Raw genomic sequence first — 24,155 nt, 5'->3', positions numbered from 1 at the left:
CCAGTTTCTCAGTACTCTTTTCTCAGGGCCTCTGCACAGCTCCAGGGACACATTTCTTATTGTACTCTCTGTGAATTGCCAACACCTGCCCTGGGAGCAACTGGTCTTAATCAGTTTCTTGAGTATCCTACCATGGAAAGCCTGTGCCTAAACAAGTAAAAGTTTATGTCCGTTCTCTCTCATCTTTTAGTTGTTTCTTAAAAGAAATATTAGGTAATTTAAATAATTCCCAAGATCTAGGTCATTGGTTTTATTTTTAACTTTGGGCTTGTGGGAACAGGGCACCTGTCAGTGGTCCTCTTCCGGCTTAACAACTAGAGCCTGCATGTATTTAAACCCTTCAAAAACCTTACATACTGTTACCAGAATAACAAATTATTTAGAAGACAAGATATCAAAATTAATTTTTTTTGACTGTAAGTAAAGGTTATTTTCATAGGACATAGCAATAATTTCCAAAATCTGGTGGCCTTATAAGACTTATTAATTAGAAATAACGTTTGCGAGAAAGGCTTTATTAGTCAAAATATGATCTACTAAGATAAGAGGAAATATTTTCCCCTTTTTATCTTGGGGAGAATTTTTTTTTTAACCAGCAGTTACTAAGGCCTGTGGTTTTCAAAGCCAAATGCTGAAATTCCATAGACCAGGAAGAAAAAGTTATACTCCTTAAGGCAGACTTTCATTGGAACAGTCTCTTTTTTTTTTTTTTTTTGCGGTACGCGGGCCTCTCACCGTTGTGGCCTCTCCCGTTGCGGAGCACAGGCTCCGTGCGCAGGCTCAGCGGCCACGGCTCACGGGCCCAGCCGCTCAGCGGCATGTGGGATCTTCCCAGACCGGGGCACGAACCCGTGTCCCCTGCATCGGCAGGCGGACTCTGAACCACTGTGCCACCAGGGAAGCCCCAGTCTCTTTTTTTTTTTAATCACCGTTTCTCAATTCCACCTGCTGTGATACCTCATGCTTTTTAGTTAATGCCTTCCTGGGGTTCTCAGGGCAAGTCTATTAACTCCCTCTCTAAGCATTTAAGATTGATCTTCAGGATTACACACTGAATCAAGTTTTTTCTTTTTTAATATTTATTTATTTTTTGGCTGCGTCGGGTCTTAGTTGTGGCATGCGGACTTAGTTGCCCTGTGGCATGTGGGATCTTAGTTCCCTGACCAGGGATCGAACCGGCGTTCCCTGCATTGCAGGACGGCTTCTTAACCAGTGGACCACCAGGGGAGTCCCCAGTTTTTTCTGTTTTTTACTGTCATTGTTTTGGGATGATTTTCTAACAGAGAAAGTGGTGGAAATCTCTACTCCACCCTCTTAAACAGTAAGTGAGGAGTTAATTTTAAAGTGTGTGGCTGTGCGGTGAATTCTGTTAAGGAAAGGAAAGATTTCTCTTTTTCTTCTATTTTTATTAGAGCAGACATAGGGACAGTTATGGCTAGATCTTTGAGTTTGATGCATACATCTTGTCCAGGACTATAGCCCAGTGCTAGGTTCAGGAACAATGATGAAAATAGGATTATTTTAAGTTACTGTCAGGCTCTTAGGAGGAAGAGAAGACAGGTTGCCTGGCACTGTGCTAAGCATCTCATGTTCATTAGCTGTGTGGTGATGGAGGCTGGCTTTAAAGCCAGGCTGGCCTGACTCCAGAGCCCATGCCCTTAAACGCTGTACTGTATTTCTTTTTTTTATATAAATTTATTTTATTTATTTACTTTTGGCTGCGTTGGGTCTTCGTTGCTGCATGCAGGCTTTCTCTAGTTGCAGCGAGCGGGGGCTGCTCTTTGTTGCGGTGCTCAGGCTTCTCATTGTGGTGACTTCTTGTTGCAGAGCACGGGCTCTAGGTGTGCGGGCTTCAGTAGTCGCAGTGCGTGGCTCAGTAGTTGTGGCTCGTGGGCTTTAGAGCTCAGGCTCAGTAGTTGTGGCGCATGGGCTTAGTTGCTCCATGGCGTGTGGGATCTTCCCAGACCATTAGCAGGTGGATTCTTAACCACTGTGCCACCAGGGAAGTCCCTGTACTGTATTTCTTGTTTCTGTCAATTGTATTTAATTTGATCCAAGTTGGATTAACATCAGAAGTGAAATGTACTATTTTGGCTTTTATTTAAGTTATATCCATGGAATTGCGTTGTGTGTTCTAATGCTCATTTTTCCATTCATTAAAACCTATTTGCACTGAGACTACAAATACTTTTTAGCTAATGGCTTAAATACTTTAATCTCCAAAGAGAATTGATACGTTATTACCTTTTAGAAGTGAGTTTCTGGGTATTTCTTCCTTTTGTGCTTTATCTAACAATCAAATTAGGAATTATAAGAACACTGTCCATATTACTATTTTTGCACTTATTTTCTGATAGGTCCAAAGAGTCCTCATGTTTGCACATACACTAGGACTGTTACTGTTACTTTTAATCTTCTGGGATTGTTTTTGTTTTTGTTTTTTAGTCTTTCCATAGATTCATCTGAAGCCTTGGTAATTTTCCCATGTTTTTTCAAAGTTACAATTCTTTAAAGAACATTGAATATATGTTAGCATATGAAATAGTTCACTTGTGAAATTGCTGATGATATCATTTGCATATGTTGAATTTGGTATTCTTTTTTTTTTTTTTTTTTTTTGAATTTGGTATTCTTATTGCCTTCTAGTTTAAAACTAAGTATTTCTTTTCTTTTTTTTTTTAATCAAGGGTGATATTATTATTTATTTATTTATTTATGGCTGTGTTGGGTCTTCGTTTCTGTGCGAGGGCTTTCTCTAGTTGTGGCAAGGGGGGGCCACTCTTCATCGCGGTGCGCAGGCCTTTCACTATCGCGGCCTCTATTGTTGCGGAGCACAAGCTCCAGACGCGCAGGCTCAGTAATTGTGGCTCACGGGCCCAGTTTCTCTGCAGCTTGTGGGATCTTCCCAGACCAGGGCGCGAACCCGCGTCCCCTGCATTGGCAGGCAGACTCCCAACCACTGCGCCACCAGGGAAGCCCAAAACTAAGTATTTCTTTTTCTATGACATTTAATATGATTAATGTAGCAATCTTATTAGAAATATGTATCTCCAAATAAAAGTGGTTCTGGGCTTCCCTGGTGGCACAGTGGTTGAGAATCCGCCTGCCAATGCAGGCAACACGGGTTCGAGCCCTGGTCCAGGAAGATCCCACATGCCACGGAGCAACTAAGCCTGTGCACCACAACTACTGAGCCTGTGCTCTAGAGCCTGCAAGCTGCAACTACTGAAGCCCACATGCCTAGAGCCTGTGCTGCACAACAAGAGAAGCCACCACAATGAGAAGCCCGCGCACCGCAACGAAGAGTAGCCCCCCCTCGCCGCAACTAGAGAAAGCCCGTGTGCAGCAACGAAGACCCAACACAGCCAAAAATAATAAATAAAATAAATAAATTTATTTTAAAAAAAAGTGGTTCCTATAAATGTAGAAATGGTGGTGGTGCTTACGTGATAATATATCATGCTTCTTGAGGCAGTGTACTTCCAGGGTTATATTAAGACTTAGACCTAGACTTCTTTCCAGGTTATATTAAGTATCCTTTTGTGCAAGGATGTCTTTAGTTAGTAGTCTGTATTCTGTAGAAACAGAGAGGTCTGGAGGTCATATAGTGAGTGCAGTTTCTTTAAAACAGCAAAGCATTGCTCTGGCCTCAGAGGAAGAACAGGAGGGCTATCACTCTACTGCTTTTCCACCATTTTCTCTGCTTCCAAATCGAGTTTAGTGGAAACCCCTTTTTTCTGGTCTCTGGGCTGATCTGCTAGTCCCTTTGAATTTTATTTGCCTTCCTGTCCAGTCTGCACCACAAAGGCAACCCTCTTTCCAGTGCTTTCATGGGGGCCATAGAATTTCTTGCCCCATTGGTTCTTTGTCATACTGGCCCCTCTCTCCTTAGCTTTCTTTCTCAATTAAGAGTTTCTGGGGCTTCCCTGGTGGTGCAGTGGTTGAGAGTCCGCCTGCCGATGCAGGGGACACGGGTTCGTTCCGCGGTCCGGGAAGATCCCACATGCTGTGGAGCGGCTGGGCCCGTGAGCCATGGCCACTGAGCCTGCGCGTCTGGAGCCTGTGCTCCGCAACGGGAGAGGCCACAACAGTGAGAGGCCCGCGTACCGCAAAAAAAAAAAGGTTCCACTGTACTTTCAAGCTATCTAGTTTTCACTGCTGCCTGGTATTACTTTTGTTACATGACTCATTTCAGTGACCAATGACCAACATTTTTTATTTTCCCTTCAGCTGCCTCCTACGTGTAAGCAGATGATCTCCTCCCTGATTCTTACAATCTCAAAATGTACCTGTATTTTCAGTCTTTTACTCCCTGGCTCTTTCTCAGAAGAGGAAATAATGCTTTCCTTTCCAAAGGCAACCTTTCCATTTTGCCTTGGTTATAGTTTTTTTCCCTATTCCTTCTCTGCTTCAGTTTTCTTCCGGTGCATCCTGTACTGTTCTCTCTTCAAGTCTCTGCTCTTGCTGCTCCACCCTCCCCACCCAAGCATTTTCCTCAAGATCCTATCTCTTTAAATCCCAACTATTTAGAATATAGGCAAATGAAATACCCCAAAATGAGGTTCCCCAGCTCCCATAGGAATTCTCTGCTTTCTTACTTGTATCACATTTCATTGCATTTTGTATCTTGGTTGTTACTCAGCACTAACTGTAAGATGCAACATGTCCTTCTCCTCCACTAGATTGAAAATTCCTTGAAAGCATGTTCCTTTCTCTTATATTTTGCCATACTCTTTTTTCTTTTTTAATTTTCTCAAGCCTATGTAGCAGATTATCTGCTATTTAATGTATCAAATGAGTGGTTCTGTCTGCGTTAAACCATGTGAAGAACAGGTAAAGAAGAGGCTCAAAAACTTGTATTTAGGTACCAGATTTGTTCTCAGCCATATAAATAAGCTGTCATGAAATTCCAGTCAACTGTTTTTACAGTGAGAGATCAGAAGTGCTGGTTTTAAAGAACACAATGGTGATTTTAAAATATCAAAAATTTCATGACTAATTTTATAATTTATTCTTTTGGAATTTTAGAGATTAACTGACCCTAAAAATTATCTTGTATTCCAGTCAACTTTTGCATTAATGTATCAAATTGTGACAGCTGAGTAATTTTGAGTAGAATTGACAGGTATACTCTGTTTTGCCAACACTAACTTTGGTACTTCTGAAGTTGTGATTTGAAAGTGGGATTGTCATGGAAACAGTAAAGCAGTCTTTTTTTAAAAAAACCTCTGTTAGCCAGAGCACAAACTAATACTGTAATTATTTCTGAAATGGCATGTCGAATAGACTTGTGAAACTAGCAATTTATTAGACTTTTTAAAAAAATAAATTTATTTATTTTTGGCTGCATTGGGTCTTCGTTGCTGCGCACGGGCTTTCTCTAGTTGCGGTGAGCAGGGGCTACTCTTCACTGCGGTGCACGGGCTTCTTATTGCAGTGGCTTCTCATTGCAAAGGACGGGCTCTACCTGCGCGGGCTTCAGTAGTTAGTTGTGGCACGTGGGCTCAGTAGTTGTGGCGCACGGGGGCTTAGTTGCTTCGTGGCATGTGGAATCTTCCCGGACCAGGGCTCGAACCCGTGTTGCCTGCATTGTCAGGCGGATTCCTAACCACTGCGCCCCCAGGGAAGTCCATTATTAGACTTTTAATGATATCCAGACCAAAGACTGAGGGGGCTGTGTATCTTGCCTTGTGCTATGTGTTTTAGAAGCTTTTTCATTCCCTTGCTGTTTTACTTAATACTCTTTCTGGAACTTTATGCTCTTTTTTTTTTTAAATTAAAGTATAGTTGATTTATAATGTGTTAATTTCTGCTGTACAGCAAGGTGATTCAGTTATATATATGTATATACATTCAGAGAATGTCAGAGAATGTTTTACAAAATTATTATCTCTTCTAGGAGTTTTATGGCATCATGTCTTATGTTTAAGTCTTTAAGCTATTTTTTTTTTCTTTCTTTTTGTGGTACGCGGGCCTCTCACTGCTGTGGCCTCTCCCGTTGCGGAGCACAGGCTCCGGACGCGCAGACTCAGCGGCTATGGCTCACGGGCCCAGCCGCTCCGCAGCATGTGGGATCTTCCCGGACCAGGGCATGAACCTGTGTCCCCTGCATCGGCAGGCGGACTCTCCACCACTGCGCCACCAGGGAAGCCCTTTTAAGCTATTTTGAGTTTATTTTTGTGTGTGGTGTGAGGCTGTTTTAACTTCTTTGATGTACATGTGGCTGTCCCAACTTTCCTAACACCACTTGCTGAAGAGACCGTCTTTTTCTCATTGTATATTCTTGCCTCCTTGGTTGAAGATTAATTGACCGTAGGTGTGTGGGTTTATTTCTGGGCTCTCTATTCTGTGGAACTTTATGCTCTTGAACAATGTTGGTTACTTATGATTCTGTGGTCAGCTTGAGAGGAAACAGTGATAAGATACTTGGTGGAACAGGAAAGAAGCATAGGGAGATTCTAGATCAGAGATGTCTTCTCTGTGAATACTTACCATTTATGGAGAGTGGCCTAAGGAGTTTTAGGAAAAGAAGAGGAAAAGAAAGATGAGGTAGGTGAAGCCAACATCAGGTTTCTTTCATCCTTTTCCTGACCCCCTTAAACTTCTCTTCCTGTTTTATCATGAGAACTCAGAAATTTCTTGTGATTGTTAGAACTCACTTTTTTAAACTGTTCTGGGCCGAAGAATCACTTGAGAAGCTCATTGCAATTTCACAGGTGGGCCCCAACCTTGGGGATTCTGTATTCCACCTCCAAGTGATTTTAATATGGGTAATCTTGGATCAAACTTGGAGAAGCCCAGTTAGAGCCAGAGGATTAGCTAGGAAGGCCCAAATTTGCTGTGATTTGGCTGCATCCCTGACTCAGTTTTGTTTGCTTTGTTTTTAAAATCTAGAGTACAAGCCATAGAAATATTTTCTGGAGCAGTGAGTGCCTGAATAATGGCTTGTTTATATAGCCTGTGACTGGTTGGTAATACAAGCTTGGTAGCAGATTATTTCCCCACTAATTTGGCATTTGCTACAACAAATATATCTACTACCAACTCCCTGAATATTATCTTGACATTCTATAGAGTTTGTTATTTTTCTCTTTACTTTCATCTTTTAAAGTGATTCAAGGTCCTTTAAACCAGTGGCCTAGCCTGGGGCTGTCCTCCCCTCCCCCGCCGCCTCTGGGACATTTGGCAGTGTCTGGAGACATTTTGGGTTGTTACTCTGGAAAGAGTATAGTGGGTGGAATTCAGGGATGCTGTTAAACAGCACAGAACAACCCCTCACAGCAAAGAATTATCTAGCCTAAATGTCAGTATTGCCAAGGTTGCAAAATCTTCTTTTTTTTTTTTTAACTTTTTACTTTATATCGGAGTATAGCTGATTAACAATATTGTGATAGTTTCAGGTGCACAGCAAAGCGACTCAGCCATACATAAACATGTATCCATTCTCCCTCAGGCTCCCCTCCCATCCAGGCTGCCACATACTAAGGTTGCAAAATCTTGCTTTAATATTTGTAGTCATTATATGATAACTACAGGGACAGCATATTTTTCCCTTCATATGACATGCTAGATGAACATTATGATGATGCAGGAATTGTAAATGCTGATGAAGAGATCAGTAAATAGTTAAGAAATTTAGAAAGCTGATTTGGCTCCTTTTCCTGTTCCTGTGCAATTTGAGGATTAATTTACTACTCATATAATTTACAAATGTAAGGAAAATGGTTGTTCATCTGATAGCGTTCTAAACCTAGGATCGTCTTCTGTGCCCACGCCATTTCCCCTACCTTTGAATGTTAAAGTTTACCTTTCAGCTATTACTTCAATACCATCTACTACATAGTTTTTCATAGTGCATGTTGTGACCCAGTGGTGGGTTGTGAAGTTAGTGTAGCAGGTGATAACTAGCATTTTTGAAAAGTTAAATACAAGAGAAAAATAAAAGAGTGCACCACATATAGTAAGAGTTAAGTTTTGTCTTGCAAAACCTATTTTAATTATATGTTGTCAGGGAGGAAAGTTTCTTTTTCCTACTACTCTCCTAGTTCTTTGGCTGTGGCCCTATGAATTGGACTGACAAAAGACAGATTAACAAGAGAGAAAACAAACATGTTTATGCTTACATGTGGGAGCGCTCAGAGATGAGTAACTCTAGGGTTAGTTGGAACTTGGGCTTATATAGCATCTTAGCAAAAGAACAATAAATTTTCAGAGAAGTGACAAGACAAAGGAAAGGGACTTTGAGTTCCTAGGGCTACAAATTGTGGGAAGGGAAATGTATGGAAACTAAAGGTAGAGAAAGGCTAGCTGGTAGGGTTATGTACGTTCCTCTGTTGCCATCTCCAGGCTGTTAAGGGTCTAAAGTTGAGATTAATTGTTGTCCTTCCTGGTAAAGAAGGAAGGGGGAGCACCTTCGTAAATTTATGTCCTGCTTTTGGGCAAATAGGGAGAAGGCAAAGAGCTTTCCTTCTTTCTGCTCCTTCTCAATTGTCCTCAACTAAAAATAGTCCCTAAGGACCAAAGTAGTCCTTATGGACACTAGAGTGGCATGTTTTGAGGTGGCTTATTTTGCCCGCTACAGTATCTGTGCATGTGTGTGCTGGGTCATGATGTAAAACTATATTTCTTGCTGTGGATTACAGGGAAAAAAATGGAAAGCCACTGATTCCAATAAATTACAAAAGCAATATAAACTGTGTGTTTTATAGTTCTTGAAACAAGCTAAGATTTTATTTACTGATTTTGTGAAGCAATAAACTTATTTCAGTTTTTTAATTAGAAAATTTTGGCTTTTACTATCATGAGGTAATTTTAGAATGCATTTTGAATTTATAAGACTTTCTGATAGAATAAGTACTGAATTTGGCAACATTCTTGAATTGTAATTCTGTTTCGTTAAAGATGTTTCATTAAAGATCATTTTGGCTTTGTACTATCATGAGGTAATTTTAGAATACATTTTGAACTTATAAGACTTTCTGATAGAATAAGTATTGAATTTGGCAACATTCTTGAATTGTAATTCTGTTTCATTAAAGATCATTGTTTCCATGTGCAATAATGTGTCAATATCAACAGTCCCAATAATGAGATTCCTCTATTTAAGAAATGTCAATTTGATGAAAGGCAAACAAAATTGGGTATATTTCAGTATCATATGATACTACTTAACTAAACATTAATTTGGTTATTAACTAATCACAAACTGCTTACATCACAGTGTTATGGAGCTTTCCATCCTCTACAAAAAACTAACATTTCAGAATAGATTCAAGCTTCTTACATGGAGTTTTTGAGTTGAGACATGCACCTAGTTGCCAAATTTTAGTTTCACACTAAAATATTTAAGATTAATTCTAGTATAATTTATTTCAGATTAAATTTAGTGGAAGCTTTTGTAGAAGATGCAGAATTGAGGCAGAGTTTACAAGAAGATTTACTTCGTCGATTTCCAGATCTTAACCGACTTGCCAAGAAATTTCAAAGACAAGCAGCAAACTTACAAGATTGTTATCGACTCTATCAGGGTATAAATCAACTCCCTAATGTTATTCAGGCTCTGGAAAAATATGAAGGTAATAAAATGATTTTGTTTTTGTTTTCCTTCACTCTCAATATACTTAGCAAGTGTTCTGTCCTTTTAAAGTTGGTTCTGGTGACTCATCTTTACGTTTTCCTAATAGGTTTGTGTTGCCCTCTGGCTGTATCACAGACAGAAGTCATGAGACAATTTAGAATTTTTGTTTTTTAGAAATGAATATTAGGATTACGAGGTTTATTAATAGGTGTCTTGCACTAACAGTGGCAGTTAAACAGGGTTTGATTGCTAAAGACTCACAGGACCCGAAATGACAGTGCTTACAAACACATGGTTTATTACTGGAAAAGGATACAGTCTAGCAGCCGCACTAAAGTAAGGATAATGCATCACAGCGAAAGGCTGTCACAACAAGGGGGCCGGGGAGGTCAGGTGCAGGTACCTATAAAAAGGTCCTTGGTGAGGTGCACCTTCTCCTATCAGGGACCATTATTGTATACAGAACACCCTGGAACCAGGGAGCCTAAAACAGTCTTGCTGGGCTTCTTAATATTTTGCTGGTCTTGTGGGCGTATTCCTGTTCTGTAACTAGTTTCTACAGCAGAGCCCTCTTGGGGCCTCAGTGAGACCGGGTGCAAATCATCGATCACATGGTGCTAAGCTGAATGAACCACCTTGAATCTCCTGGGACGAGAGATTACAAAACAACACGATTAGTATGTTTCATGCCTTGACCAGGGGTCATTGCCATGCAGGAACTTGAAGAAAACACCGGAGGCTAATTCCAGGCCTGCTGGAATTAACCTTTCCAGTACACCTATGAAAGAAAGTTAAGACAGAAGGTCTTGGTGGTAACAGTTGAAGTCAGAGGGTAGTTACTACTATAAAGTAAGCAAAGTCATATATTAGTTAATCAATATAGTATTGGTGGATAAAATCAACTTGCTCTTACAAGCATAGTTTTTAACTTTAAGTGAACATTAGTTTCTACAACAAATATTTTAGTAAGTACAAAGTTATATGTCTAATACATAAAGCATTTTAAGTTTCAGAGTTAAAAATCAACATCTCTTGGAGCTATGGAAAACAAACCTTTCAATATTATGAGAAAGCTTTATGAATTTTTTTGTAGGCAGACTTAAAAAGCTATGATGACTGGTACAAAATAAGTATAGATTTAATTTAAATTTTATGGTAACCTTCCCTCTTATTTATCTAACAGAGTGTAAAAGAAGAGCTAACTGCTTATCGTTTCAGAGTACCACTGTATGAAAAGTATTGCTATTCTAGTCAAGGCTCCTCATTAGACTGATGAGGCTTAAATGCCCTAGATTTTAATTTAGTCCCACCAAAGTGGAATTAAAGAAAATGGGTCTTTAATCTTTTCTGTTTCACATTTCTTTAGTGTGGCTTAATTTCCCTCCTTTGTGCCTCAATTTCCTCATCCTGTAAATGAATATCTTCTACTGCTACCATTTTCTGATTGTCTCCTCTGGCCTCATTCCAACGGGATCAGTTGGAAGCACAAGGGGATTGACAGGTGTTAGGGATGTAATCATGGAGATAGGCTCTCTAAACAATTTACTCTTACCACTTAACATCAGCTGTTTTAAACATATCTCTCACATCTCTTCCCTCATGAGGTAAAAAAGCCATCCTTGTCCCTGTGTCCTCCTCTTGTACCTGTACTCAGTGAAGTTTCTGAAAGCCTACATTTCCATATTCCATTCACTCCACTGGCTTTAGCCCTGACCACTGTACTGAAATGGCATTTGCTAAGTGACTTACTTGTTGCTAAATTCAGTGAACACAGTCCAGTCCTTATCTTACTAGGTTTCACTGGTGAGTGTGACAGGCTTTTTTTCCTCCCAGTTTTACTGAGATATAATTGACATATAACATTGTATAAATTTAGATGTACAACACGATTTGATATGTATATATATACTACGTAACTGATCACCACAATAAGTTAACATCGTTACCTCACTTAGTTTTTTTTCTTATGATGAGACCTTTTAAAGTCTAATCTCTTAGCAGCTTTTCGAATATACAATACAGTTTTTGTTTTTTGTTTTTATTTTTTTTGCGGTACGCGGGCCTCTCACTGTTGTGGCCTCTCCCGTTGCGGGGCACAGGCTCCGGACGCGCAGGCTCAGTGGCCATGGCTCACGGGCCCAGCCGCTCCGCAGCATGTGGGATCTTCCCGGACCCAGGCACGAACCCGTGTCCCCTGCATCGTCAGGCGGACTCTCAACCACTGCGCCACCAGGGAAGCCCTTATTTTTGTTTTTTAATTACAGTCACCATGTTGTACATTACCTTGCCAGGACTTAAATCTTATAACTTGAAATTTGTACCTTTTGCCCACCTTCACCCATTTCCTCCACCCCCTGCCTCTCGCAACCACCAGTCTCTTCTGTGTTTATGAGTTTGGTTTTATTAGATTCCACATATAAGTGAGATCACAAAGTATTTGACTTTCCCTGTCTCACTCTTTTCACTTGACATAATGCCCTCAAGGTCCATTCATGTTGTTGCAGATGGCAGGATTTCTTTCTTTTTGGTTGAAGGATACTCCGTTGTACATATGTATCACAGTTTCTTTATCCATTCCTTCGCTGGTGGACACTTAGGTTGTTTCCGTGTCTTGGCTGTTGTAAATGATGCTGCAGTGAATGTGGGGGGTGCAGATATTTCTTCGAGATAACGATTTTGTTTCTTTTAGATATATACCCAGAACTGGAATTGCTAGATCCTTATATTTTTTGCCATCCTCTTCAGTGTAGTCACCCCACGCCCATCCCACAATCCCCAGTTGTATTTTTGGGCCCCTTTTCACTCAGTACCTGAAACTTTAAACCTGGGATTTTTGAATGAGTTCTTGAAAGTATCCTGAAATTTTATGCAAAATTTTGTGTATATGTATTTTTGGAGGGGTAAAGGATCTGCAAGTTTCATCAGATATTCAAAAGTATATGTAAACCACCACCACCCCCAAAAAAATGTAAGAAATATTGCTCTGCATATTCTCTGGGGAATCTTTCTTATTCCCTGAGATAAGCATGGAAGTTAGGAATTGGATTTGAAAGGCTTGGCTCTCTTCATGAACCTCTCTGCATATGTGTAGATTAATGTACTTGAGAGTTTTCAACAAGTTAGTAATTCCCTACTTTTTTGGTGTTACACTTAGTATAAGTCCTGTGAGATATCATAACATTATGTAAATCAAATGCTTTACATTATCAGTTTGATAACTGATGTCCAGTTAAGGTATTTGAAATCACCCAGCCTAGAAAATATTAAAGGAGGAAGACTGTTCCAAGTTTCGTGGTGCTTAGAGGTGTGTATTTTCTTTCAATAACATGGAACACTGGAGAATCTAGATATATCCTAGTCACTGGGAACCTAACTAATCTCTCTTGAGTTGATTTACAATATTAGTTTCAGGTGTACAACATAGTGATTCAGTATTTTTATAGATTATACTCCATTTAAAGTTATTATAAAATACTGGCTATATTCCCTATGCTGTACAATATATCCTTGTAACTTATTTTACCCATAGTAGTTTGTACCTCTTAATCCCCTACCCCTGTGTTGCCCCTCCCCCCTTCTCTCTCCCCACTGGTAACCACTAGCTTGTCCTCTATATCTGTGCATCTGTTTGTTTTATTATATTCATTTGTTTGTTTTATTTTTTAGATTCTGCATATAAATGATAACATACAGTATTAGGCTTTCTCTGTCTGACTTCATTAAGCATCATACCCTCCAGGTCCATCCATGTTGTTGGAAATGGCAAAAATTTCATCCTTTTTTATGGCTGAGTAATATTCCATATATATATTTTTTATATATGTATGTATATGTACACACACACACACACACACACACACACACATCTTCTCTGCCCATTAATCTGTTGATGGACACAGATCCCTTCCATATCTTGGCAATTGTAAATAATGCTGATAGGAATATTGGGATTTGTGTATCTTTTTGAATTAGTGTTTTCATTTTCTTCGGATGTATACCCAGGAGTGGAATTGCTGGATCATATGGTAGTTCTGTGTTTAGTTGTTTTTTTTCCATACTGTTTTTCACAGTGGCTGCACCAGTTTACACTCCCACCAACAGTTTATGAGGGTTCCCTTTTTTCTACATCCTCGCCAACAATTTCTTATTTGTGGTCTTTTTAATGATAGCCATTCTGACAGGTGTGAGGTGATGTCTCATTGTGGTTTTGATTTGCATTTTTCTGATGATTAGCGATGTTGAGCATCTTTTCATGTGCCTCTCTTGAGTTTAAAATGGCATTTTGCAGAGTTCAGCATAGCTCCTTAGCCTACTGACTTCATGGAGAAAGTCAAAACTGAGGCTAATTTATGAGGAAAAACCAGATGCACTCTCCTTAAAAGTAAAATCATTAAAAGATTTTAAAAATATATTTGTATATTACTAGAAATTGAGTGTATTCTGCCATCTTGTGATATTTTGGTTTTGATTAAATCTAGGTTTAATGTTATTTTAATGTTATTCCTGGGAAAAAAATGAAAAAAAGTAAATTCAGTGACAGCAGAGGGCAGCAACAGTTTAGAAAGTAGATTTGCATTGAGTGATAAAAGCTCTACTCTAAATTATCTTTCTCCTGTTAAAAAAAAAAAAGGCTATGTGAAAAATGTACTTGGCCTCCCTTATTCCTTATCTTTTAAAATTGAAAAGTTGAGACACACATTTGCAGCAACATGGATGGATCCAGAGTTTATCAAACTAAGCGAAGTAAGTCAGAAAGAGAAAGACAAATACCATATAATATCATTTATATATGGAATCTAAAATAATCTAAATTAACCTATCTACAAAACAGAAACAGATTCATAGACATAGAGAACAGACTTGTGGTTGCCAAGGGGGAAGGAGGTCGGGGAGGGAAGGATTGGGAGTTTGGAGTTAGCAGATGCAATCTATTATATATAGAATGGATAAAAAATGAGGTCCTACTATATAGCAAAGGGAACTATATTCAATATCCTGTGATAAACCATAATGCAAAAGAATATGAAAAAGAATATATACATGTAACTGAGTCATTTTGCTGTATAACAGAAATTAATACAACATTGTAAATTAACTATAGTTCAATAAAATTTTTTTAAAAAATGGAGGCACAACCTAAAACAGTGGTATTCTGCATTTGGAGCAAATTTCTGATAGTGCTTAAAACAACTCTAAGTATCTAGATTTTGTTGATGAATTTTATTGTAACAGCTATCACACTGAGGTATGTAACCCTTCCTTCTGCCCACATCCAAGTAATCATCCTTTTCTGTTTCAGTATATTTAAAAACCTTACATGTGCTATTTTCCCTCCCCTGGTCATTGCATCCTCCTCAGTGAACCCATAGTAATCTTTCTTAGCACGTCTGATCATATCATTTCTTCACTTTTGGTTATGAACACATTAATTTGCTTCCCATAACCTACCAGAAGAAGCCCCATTCCTGTGCCTGGCTGGCTGTTACTTCTCAGTCAGCCTCCCTTATACTCCCTCACCTACTCTTCTCCTCACTGTACTGGTTCTCCAGACTGCTCTGATTTTTTATGCTTTTCCCCATGTTTTTCCTTTGTCTTAAATGCCCTTCACTACCTTGTCCACGTGATGGAACCCTACTAATATTTAAGATTGAGCTCAAATATCACCCTTTCTGTGAAGCTTTCTCTGCCCTCCTCATGCAGTTTTCTGGTTTCCATAGCACCTTCTGCTTATCTCCATTGCTTTTTAACCCTAAATAACATAGTAAGTTAGTCTAATAATAATCCCCCCTTTTAACCTGATTGCTCAGTTTCCTTCTAAATAGAAGATAATATGAAAGCAATTTGGCATTTCTGAAAAGGAATCTGCTTTACTAATGTAGCACTTTTTAAACTTTAGCCTATAAAGTTGCAATTTAAGATCTGGTTGGATTTTGTATTTTGGAGATATTTTCTTTAAATTTCGTCTTTATCAGTTTATAAAAGCAAGGTAAACTCTTTGTAGTAATTATTCTACCATCCAGAGGTAACCATTATTAATATTTTGCTTTATGTTGTTTCATTCTTTAAGCAAAATTATAGAAGGTCAGTTATGCTTAACACTTTCTTTGACAAGGAAGACTTGTTGTAATGTAGTTCATATATTAGGAAACAATTTGAGCATAATGTGAATTTTTTGTTGCTTATGCACATTTTGCCCATGGGAAACACTGGGTGAATGCAGAAAATTGCACCCAGCTGAACTGAGCAGTGTAGGCATACACAAAATGTACACAGACACACACCTCCAACATCCACCATGTGTTCATGAGCCACACTCATTTGCATGTGGTGTTACAGCTTTGCACTCACTGCACTTCAGAGGACTCACCATTTCACAGTAACTTACAAGCTGCAGCCTTTTGGAAGTCCACCTCCACAAGCAAACTTCAAGTCTTTTGTGAGGTAAAATGCATTATTTATTGTAGTATTTTTGTATTTCCTATACATTTAACTTAATTTAACATGTGTAAAACTGCCCTTTAAATTTTTTTTTGTTTTTTATCTCTTTTCTTAATTTTATTTATTTTTTCATGGAAGTATAATTGACTTACCCAGTTAGTGTCAAGTCATAGAGGTTAAATTATGGCAACTAACAATTAGTACTATTTTTACTATTGTAAAATCAGTACTATTTATTTATTAAATGTATAATTAGAACATTTTTATCCCAATATATTCTGTTACACTTTTGCATACAGCCAGTTCTGTTATAATGCAACATATGCATCCCTGTGCAAAACTGTGCAATAAAAAACTAGTTTACGAGATAAAAGAGGTCAAGGCACAACACTCAGAAACTTCATCAGTTACATTTCTGGTCACCAAATGTGTGGAGGTTTTGCCCCACACCAAGTGATTTCCTGTGACACTAACTGGGTGTTCTGCAGTTTAACTCAGTTGTGACACTGTCTCCCATCAGATACCATAGGTTAAGGGTTCAATCCCACAAGCCTGGTACCCTGCAACCTCTCTACCCAGTCTCAAGCCCAGGGTATTACCTGTACTTCTGACCAACCAGTTACAGATGAGGTCCCAATGACCCCCTTCTTGGGTTTAATCAATTTGCTAAAACAGCTCACTGAACTCAGGGAAACACTTATTTACACTTAACAGTTTATTGATAAAGGATGCAGATGAACAGCCAGATGAAGAGATACGACAAGTCTGGGGCGGGGGCGGGTCCTGAGCACAGGAGCTTCTGTCCTGTAGAGTTGAGTTGCGTCACCCTGCTGGTGGACGTGTTTGCCCTCCTGAAAGCTCTCTGGACCGAACATGCCCCCTGCCACCACTACTGGGGTTTTAGGAAGCTTCCTCACGTAGGCATGATCAATTATGAACTCCATTTCCAGCCCCTTTCCCCTCTCTGGATGATAGGGGAGTGGGGGTAGAGCTAAAAATTCCAAGCTCCTAATCATGGCTTGGTCTTTCTGGTGACCAGCCCCCATTCAAGAGCTCATCTCGGGTCACCTTATTAGAACAAGAGATGCTCCTAGTGCTCTTGTCACTTAGGAAATTACAAGGGTTTTAGGAACTCTGTGTCAGGAACCAGGAGCAGAGACCAGTACATTTTCTCTTATCTCACAGAGACTAGCATGGTGTAAAATGATACTCATAACTAATCAGTGGAATCAGAAAAGAAAGTCAGCATAGGAAAGAAAATTACTGTTTTGTCAAAATGACAATAGTAAGAAAGGAAAATGAGGTATATTGTCAGGGAAAGTATTACCTGCAAATGAAGGAACGGAAACAGGTGGCTGTGCTCAACAAAAGGGGTGACGTGACCCGAGAATCTGAAAAGGAAGAGAGGGCGGGGGCCATGAGGGAGGATAAGAGGCCAAAACTATAGGGCGGCTTGTCGGTGGTGGAGGAATAACGGAGATGCCCTTGTGCTAAAGGTTGTTATTCAGAGCGATTGAATTATTTTGATCTTTTACCATGATGGACTGCATTTCAACTGTTGGCTTCTTTGCTAATTTGGTAATGTTTTGGCTCCAGCCTCATATTTGTGTGAATACTGTAAACTTTCATTAGCAGCATCTTGCTAGCCTTTTTTCCACTTACATGAATTTTTAAATCCATTTCATAAATATGTTTAAAGGGTCAGATAAAATTTAATTGTACTTCATAAAACTTCTAGGTTGGAGTTAAGGAAATTACGTTATATTAGTCAAGGGAACGTGGGCATAGAATAAATTTTTAAATCTTTGTTAATTGAAACTCATGTCTTTTTATTATCATTTACCAAAATATTTACTAGAACAAGGATGTTAATACTAACTTGATAATTAATTTAGACTTTAGGTTGGTTTTTCCAGTCATATTCTATTTGGAAAGTCTGATTCAGCAGATTTGTGACTAGTGGTAGGCCTTGGACCTGAGTTAGTGTCTGGAGGACACATGTAGGGAGGCACCTCATATCTGTTACCCAGAACTCTCCTATAGTTCATTTTGATTTTAGTGTTACTTGCTCATTTAACTTGATTAGAAAATCTTAGTGTCTTTTTCTTAATTATTTTGCCAGCCGTTTCCAGTTACTTCTCAGTTACATTAAATAAAATGTAAATGATTTGAGAGAGAAGACGTTTACCAGTGAGTATCAATAATTTAGGTGCAATTACAGCCAATTTACCCAGCAACCTCAATTTTGCCAGACACAGATCTGGGAAAGTCTTCTCGTGGTGGGAAGTTGGGGGCCTGTGGTGTGGTTGGTGTCTGCCTGTGGTGAATAAGACCGGGCATTGCAAGCTCGTGCCTGAAGGGGCCCGTCAGTTTACAGATAATGAGGCAGAATGGCGGGCTGATATTCTGATGAGCTGGGGAAGTCATGGTCTGACTAAAGTGGACCGCTGCTGGTTGGACTACCTGATTATCACTGAATGGGAATTCTGACTGAGGATTTCTCATATGGACACATGTTTCAAAGTCTACTCTGAATTCCTCCCTCTAAACTCTGCTTTTGGTGTTCTCTCTCTCAGTAAATGGCCCCATTATCTACCCAGTGGTCTAAGCCTTGGGAATCAGCCTTAACTGTTGCCTCTCCCATTTTGCATTCACTCAGTCACCAAGTCCTGTTGGTATCGCATCATATATATTCTTCACCTCGGACACCTTTCCAGCCCACTGCCAGCACCCTAGTCCAGGCTATAGCATTTCTTACCTGACATTTCTTACAGGCTATAGCATTTCTTACCTGTCAGCCTCCTAATGCTTTTACTGTCTCTTGTCTTGGCTCTTTCTAATCCTTTCTCTTTGCTTCAGCCAGCTGTTTTTCTCAATATGTAAATATATTTATAAATAAAAATATAAATGTCTTGTTAACCCTTCAGGGGTTTTTCACTGCCTTTATATATTTACTGCCCTTATATTTCACTGCCTTATATTTTTGTGCGATTACTTGTCTAATGTCTGTTTTCCTCACGTGCTATAAGGGCAGAGACAGGGCTGTTTTGGGGTTTGACAGGCCCCTCATAAATTGTTGCCTCTGCCTATCTGTCTGTCTATCCTTTCCCTCCTAGGACTCATTGCCAATGTTTCTCAGACTTTTTTGACCATGTCTCACAGTAAGATACACATTTTCATTTGACTTAGTGCATACCCATGGGTGTGTCTATGCAGTGTTAAAAAACAGAATTCAACTGAGTGAATTTTAAAGATCTTATTGGCTTTATTGAACAGTTCATGAATTGGGCAGCATCCCATCCAGGAGATAGAAAGGAGCTCTCTAGAGCTGTACAAAATGAAAGACTTTCATAGGCAGAAGGGAGCTGAAACAAGGAAGTTATAAAAAGCAGGTTGGTTATTGTAAGATTCCTTTCCTTTAGGGTATTGTAGGGGTCTGTCAGGTGTATTACCTAACTGGTGCTGATCAGGTGATTCCTGATTGGCTGGTTTAAGATTCCATTTCTGGGAGAGCCGAAACTGTAATTAAGGTAAGCCTCGATTTGGGGACATGAGGCCTAGCATAAGCGACTCCATTTGGGGCCTGTTGTCTGTTTTAACAACATGTATACATGGTATATATAAAAACTGAAATAATTATATAATAAATTGTATAAGCTGAAATAATATGTAAAACTGAAACAATACAGTGTACTTTGACATTTTTCAATGAAAAATGCTAAGATTTATTAAATTTATGATGGAGAAAAGTCTGCAATTTGAAAGAACAAACTGCATTTGTTTTTTGCATCTGTTCAAGTGAACTTGAACATTCTCCGGATCTCAAATATACTGCACACTCTTTGGCCTTTGTATGTGCTGTTCCTTTAGAATCAGACATTTATCCCTTCCTGTCTCACCTGGCTTTGTTGTCTTCATCTTTAGATTTTCACCTTCAAAGTCATTTCTTTGGTTAGACCTACATTTGAGTACACTCCTGTCCTAGTTATGCGTTTCCAAAGCACCCTGTATTTCCCTGTCATTATACTTGCCATCCTTCTTAGTAATTAGTTTAATGACTGTGTCATCTCTCCCTGACACCTGAGTGTACGGTATGTCCCCAGGGAACAAGTATTCCAGCCCAACTGCTGACATGTAATAGGCCTTCAGAAACTTCTTTTGGGAGAATGAGAAAATACCACTTAGTGTAGGAGAGAGAATGTGTCAGAAAGGAAACTGAAAAGCAGTAAAAGAATGGGAAAGTACTTAGTGATGAATGGTTGTGCTAGGGGTTCAAGATGCTTTGTCTTACCATTGTTATTTAAGAGGTCCTGAAAGCTTACGGTGTTCTTTATTTTACTTTAGTGTCTATACTAATAAAGGTATGTTAGCAAAAATTGATTAATTCATTGCTTACATCATAACAAAGGACTGGTACCCAGAGGTTGTTAGGGCAGATAAGGGAGAAGCAGAAACAGCGAGAAGGTTTAGCATACACTTGGAGTACTCACTGTGTTCCTGACACTGCTAGCTGCTGAGGCTGTGATAGGACCCCAAAACAGTCTCTGCCCTTATAGCATGTGAGGGAAACAGACGTTAGACAATGACTGTCACACAAAAATATAATTTTGATAGATGTCATAAAAGGAGAATTCTAAAGTGGTATATCAAGAAAGTGCAACATTTTATTTTGGGGCAGTGCACATGCCAAAGTGGTTTTCATTGGTGTTTTTGCCACTTGACAAGTAGCCATGCGGTTTGCGGGCTCCTAGTTCCCTGACCAGGGATTGAACCCGGGCCCCAGGAGTGAAAGCGTTGAGTCCTAACCACTGGACCGCCAGGGAATTCCCCTGAAAATTAGCCTTTCTAAATTCACTAAGGATAGTCTCCATAGTATTTCTCTCAATCGATGATTAAGTAGCATGAACATAGGCAAGATGGAGAAAACAAGTCCCCAAACTGGTGTTAATACACCAGTTAAGGCTTAGATTTAAAGCTGGCCAGGGCATCATTCCAGGAGTATATTTAATGAACCACTTACCTTTTTTTTTTTTAGTATTTAAATATTTATTTATTTATTTATTTTTGGCTGCATCGGGTCTTAGTTGCTGCACGCGGATTCTTCGTTGCGGCATGCGGGATATTTCCTTGCGGTGCGTGGGCTTCTCTGTAGTTGTGGCGTGCGGGATCAGTAGTTGCGGCGCATGAGCTCAGTAGTTGTGGCTCATGTGCTCAGTTACCCCACAGCATGTGGGATCCTAGTTCCCTGACCAGGGATCAAACCTGCGTCCCCTGCATTGGAAGGCGGATTCTTAACCACTGGACCACCAGGGAAGTCCCTGAACCACTTACTCTTGATAGACTTATGGGCTTTCAGGTTATCCTGAAATTTGTTATAATTTTTATCATAGTAAATGATGATGAAATGTTTGATAGTGATTAAATTATGCTTTGGGTTGTTACAGAATTGTAAGTACTTATGCTTATTGACCTAAACATTGCAGCAGTTTCTGAGGCACATAACAGCATTCTTTTAAAATTTTTCCTTGTGATGAGAATTCTGAGGATTTACTTACTCTCTTAACAGTTTTCATACGTATCATACAGCAGTGTTAACTGTAGTCGTCATGCTGTACATTATATCCTCAGTGCTTATTCATCTTGTAACTAGAAGTTTGCAGCTTTTGACCACCTTCCTCCAATCCCCCTCCCCTCCCAGCCACAAATCTGATCCCTTTAACTATGAGTTGTTTTTGTTGTTGTTGTTGTTTTAAGATTTCATGTATAAGTGAGATCATAAAGTATTTGTCTTTCTGGAGTTCCCTGGTGGTGCAGTGGTTAAGAATCCGCCTGCCAGTGCAGGGGACACGGGTTTGAGCCCTGGTGCAGGAAGATCCCACATGCTGTGGAGCAGCTAAGCCCAAGCACCACAACTACTGAGCCTGCGCCCTAGAGCCCGCAAGCCACAACTACTGAGCCCGGGGCCACAACCACTGAAGCCCACACGCCTAGAGCCCGTGCTCTGCAACAAGAGAAGCCACTGCAATGAGAAGCCCGCACACCACAACAAAGAGTAGCCCCTGCTCACCGCAACTAGAGAAAGCCCGCGTGCAGCAATGAAGGCCCAATGCAGCCCAAATTAAATAAATAAATAAATATATTAAAAAAAAATAAAGTGTTTGTCTTTCTCTGACTTATTTCACTTAGCATAATGCCCTCCAGGTCCATTCATGTTGTTGTAAACGGCAGTATTTCCTTTTTTTTTTAATGGCTGAATAATATTCCATTTTGTGTGTGTGTCTGTGTGTGTGCGCACATGCCACATTTTCTTTATCCCTTTATCCATTGATGGATACTTAGGTTGTTTCCATATCTTGGCTATTGTAAAGAATGCTGCTATGAACATGGGAGGTGCAGATACCTTTTCTGATTAGTGTTTTGGGTTTCTTTGGTTATATTCCCAGGAGTGGAATTTCTGGATCATATGGCAGTTCTATTTTTGATTTTTTGATGATCCTCCATACACAGTTTTCCATAGTGGCTGTACCAGTTTACAGTCCCACCAAGAGTGCTCAAGTGTTCCCTTTTCTCTACATCCTCACCAGCATTTGTTCTCTTGTCTTTTTGATGATGACCATTCTAACAGGCATGAAGTGTTATCTCATTGTGGTTTTGATTTGCATTTCCCTAATGTTGAGCATCTCTTCATGTACCTGTTGGCCATTCATATATCTTCTTTAGAAAAATGTCTATTCATATCTTTTGCCCATTTTTAAATTGGATTAATTGGGGGTTTTTTGCTATTGAGTTGTGTTGTTAGTTTTTTATCTATTTTGGATATTAGTGCCTTATCAGATAAATGTTTTGCAAATATTTTCTCCCCTTCCATAGGTTGGCTTTTCACTTTGTTAATTGTTTCTTTTGCTGTGCAGAAGCTTTTTGGTTTGATGTAGTCCCACTCGTTTATTTTTAATTTTATTACTTGTGCTTTGGGTATTATATCCAAAAAATTATTGCCAAGACCCATGTCAAGGAGCTTCTCCCCCATGTTTTCTTTTTTCTAAAAAAAAAATTTATTTATTTATTTATTGGCTGTGTTGGGTCTTAGTTGTGTCATGCAGCACCTTCGCTGTGGCATGTGGGATCTTTCATTGCCGTGCAAGGGTTCTTTGTTGTGGCACGTGGGCTCTAGAGTGCACAGGCTTTAGTTGCCCTGCGGCATGTGGGATCGTAGTTCCCCCACCAGGGATCGAACCCACGTCGCCTGCATTGGAAGGTGGATTCTTAACTACTGGACCGCCAGGGAAGTCTCTCTCCCATGTTTTCTTCTAGGAGTTTCATGTTTTCAGGTCTTAACAAATTTAAGTATTTAATCCATTTCAAGTTAATTTTTTGTAAGTGGTGCAAGATAAGGGTCTAGTTTCATTCTTTTACATGTGAATATCCAATCTTCCCAGCACTGTTTATTGAAGAAGAATGTCTTTTCTCCATTGAATATTCAGCAGCATTCTCAAAAATGAAATCTTCAGCGAGTTATAAATGAATCTTTAGGGGCTGACAGTGAATCTAGAGTTCTTAGTGAAATTATTGAATTTGATTGCTTAGATATTCCCCATTTTGATGCATTTAAGGAGTTAACAGGGACTTCCTTAGCAGTCCAGTGGTTAAGACTCTGTGCTTCCACTGCAGGTTCAATCCGTGGTCAGGGAGCTAAGATCCTGCATGCCAGGGCCAAAAAATAAAAATTATTAAAAAAAAAAAAAGCAGCAGCAGCTAACAGTTATTTCCCAGTGTGATCTTTTGTATTTTTCCTAGGTGACTGTTGCATGTATCAGAACTAATGACCAGTGACTGGTTGCTTCATAAGCCCCTTGCTCCCTTCATAATGTCATTCATTCAGCATAGAGTTATCCATTGCCTACTTTGTGCCAGGCATTGTTCTGGGAACTACAATGGTAGATATGACAGATAAGGTCCCTCTTCTTATGGAGGTTCAGTAACAGTGGAAGGGTAGAGAGAGATAAATAAATGAGCAAGAATTTCAAAGAGTAGTAAGTACAACAAAGAAAGCATAATATTTTGATGTGACAGAGTGACTTGACTGGGCCAGGAAGATGCTGGACATGGTGGTCAAGGATGGCCTCTCTATGGAATTGCTGTC

The 24,155-nt window shown here is 39.5% G+C and overlaps 1 protein-coding gene across 1 annotated transcript in view; it reads left to right on the top strand.

Annotated features, from left to right (window-relative positions):
- MSH2 (mutS homolog 2) overlaps positions 1-24,155 on the top strand; it is a 72,034-nt gene that overhangs the window by 15,407 nt on the left and 32,472 nt on the right. The window contains exon 7 of the mRNA XM_027113177.1: positions 9,376-9,575. Coding sequence (XP_026968978.1) covers positions 9,376-9,575 — 200 coding nt within the window. The remainder of the gene's footprint in view (positions 1-9,375; positions 9,576-24,155) is intronic.

Source organism: Aethalodelphis obliquidens, unplaced genomic scaffold, assembly GCF_003676395.1.
Source record: "Aethalodelphis obliquidens isolate GAN/ISIS:26980383/991018 unplaced genomic scaffold, ASM367639v1 scaffold12, whole genome shotgun sequence".
In the NCBI taxonomy this organism is placed as follows: domain Eukaryota; kingdom Metazoa; phylum Chordata; class Mammalia; order Artiodactyla; family Delphinidae; genus Aethalodelphis; species Aethalodelphis obliquidens.
The sequence above is the reverse complement of the archived record's forward strand: the minus strand, read 5'-3'. Positions and strand labels throughout refer to the sequence as shown.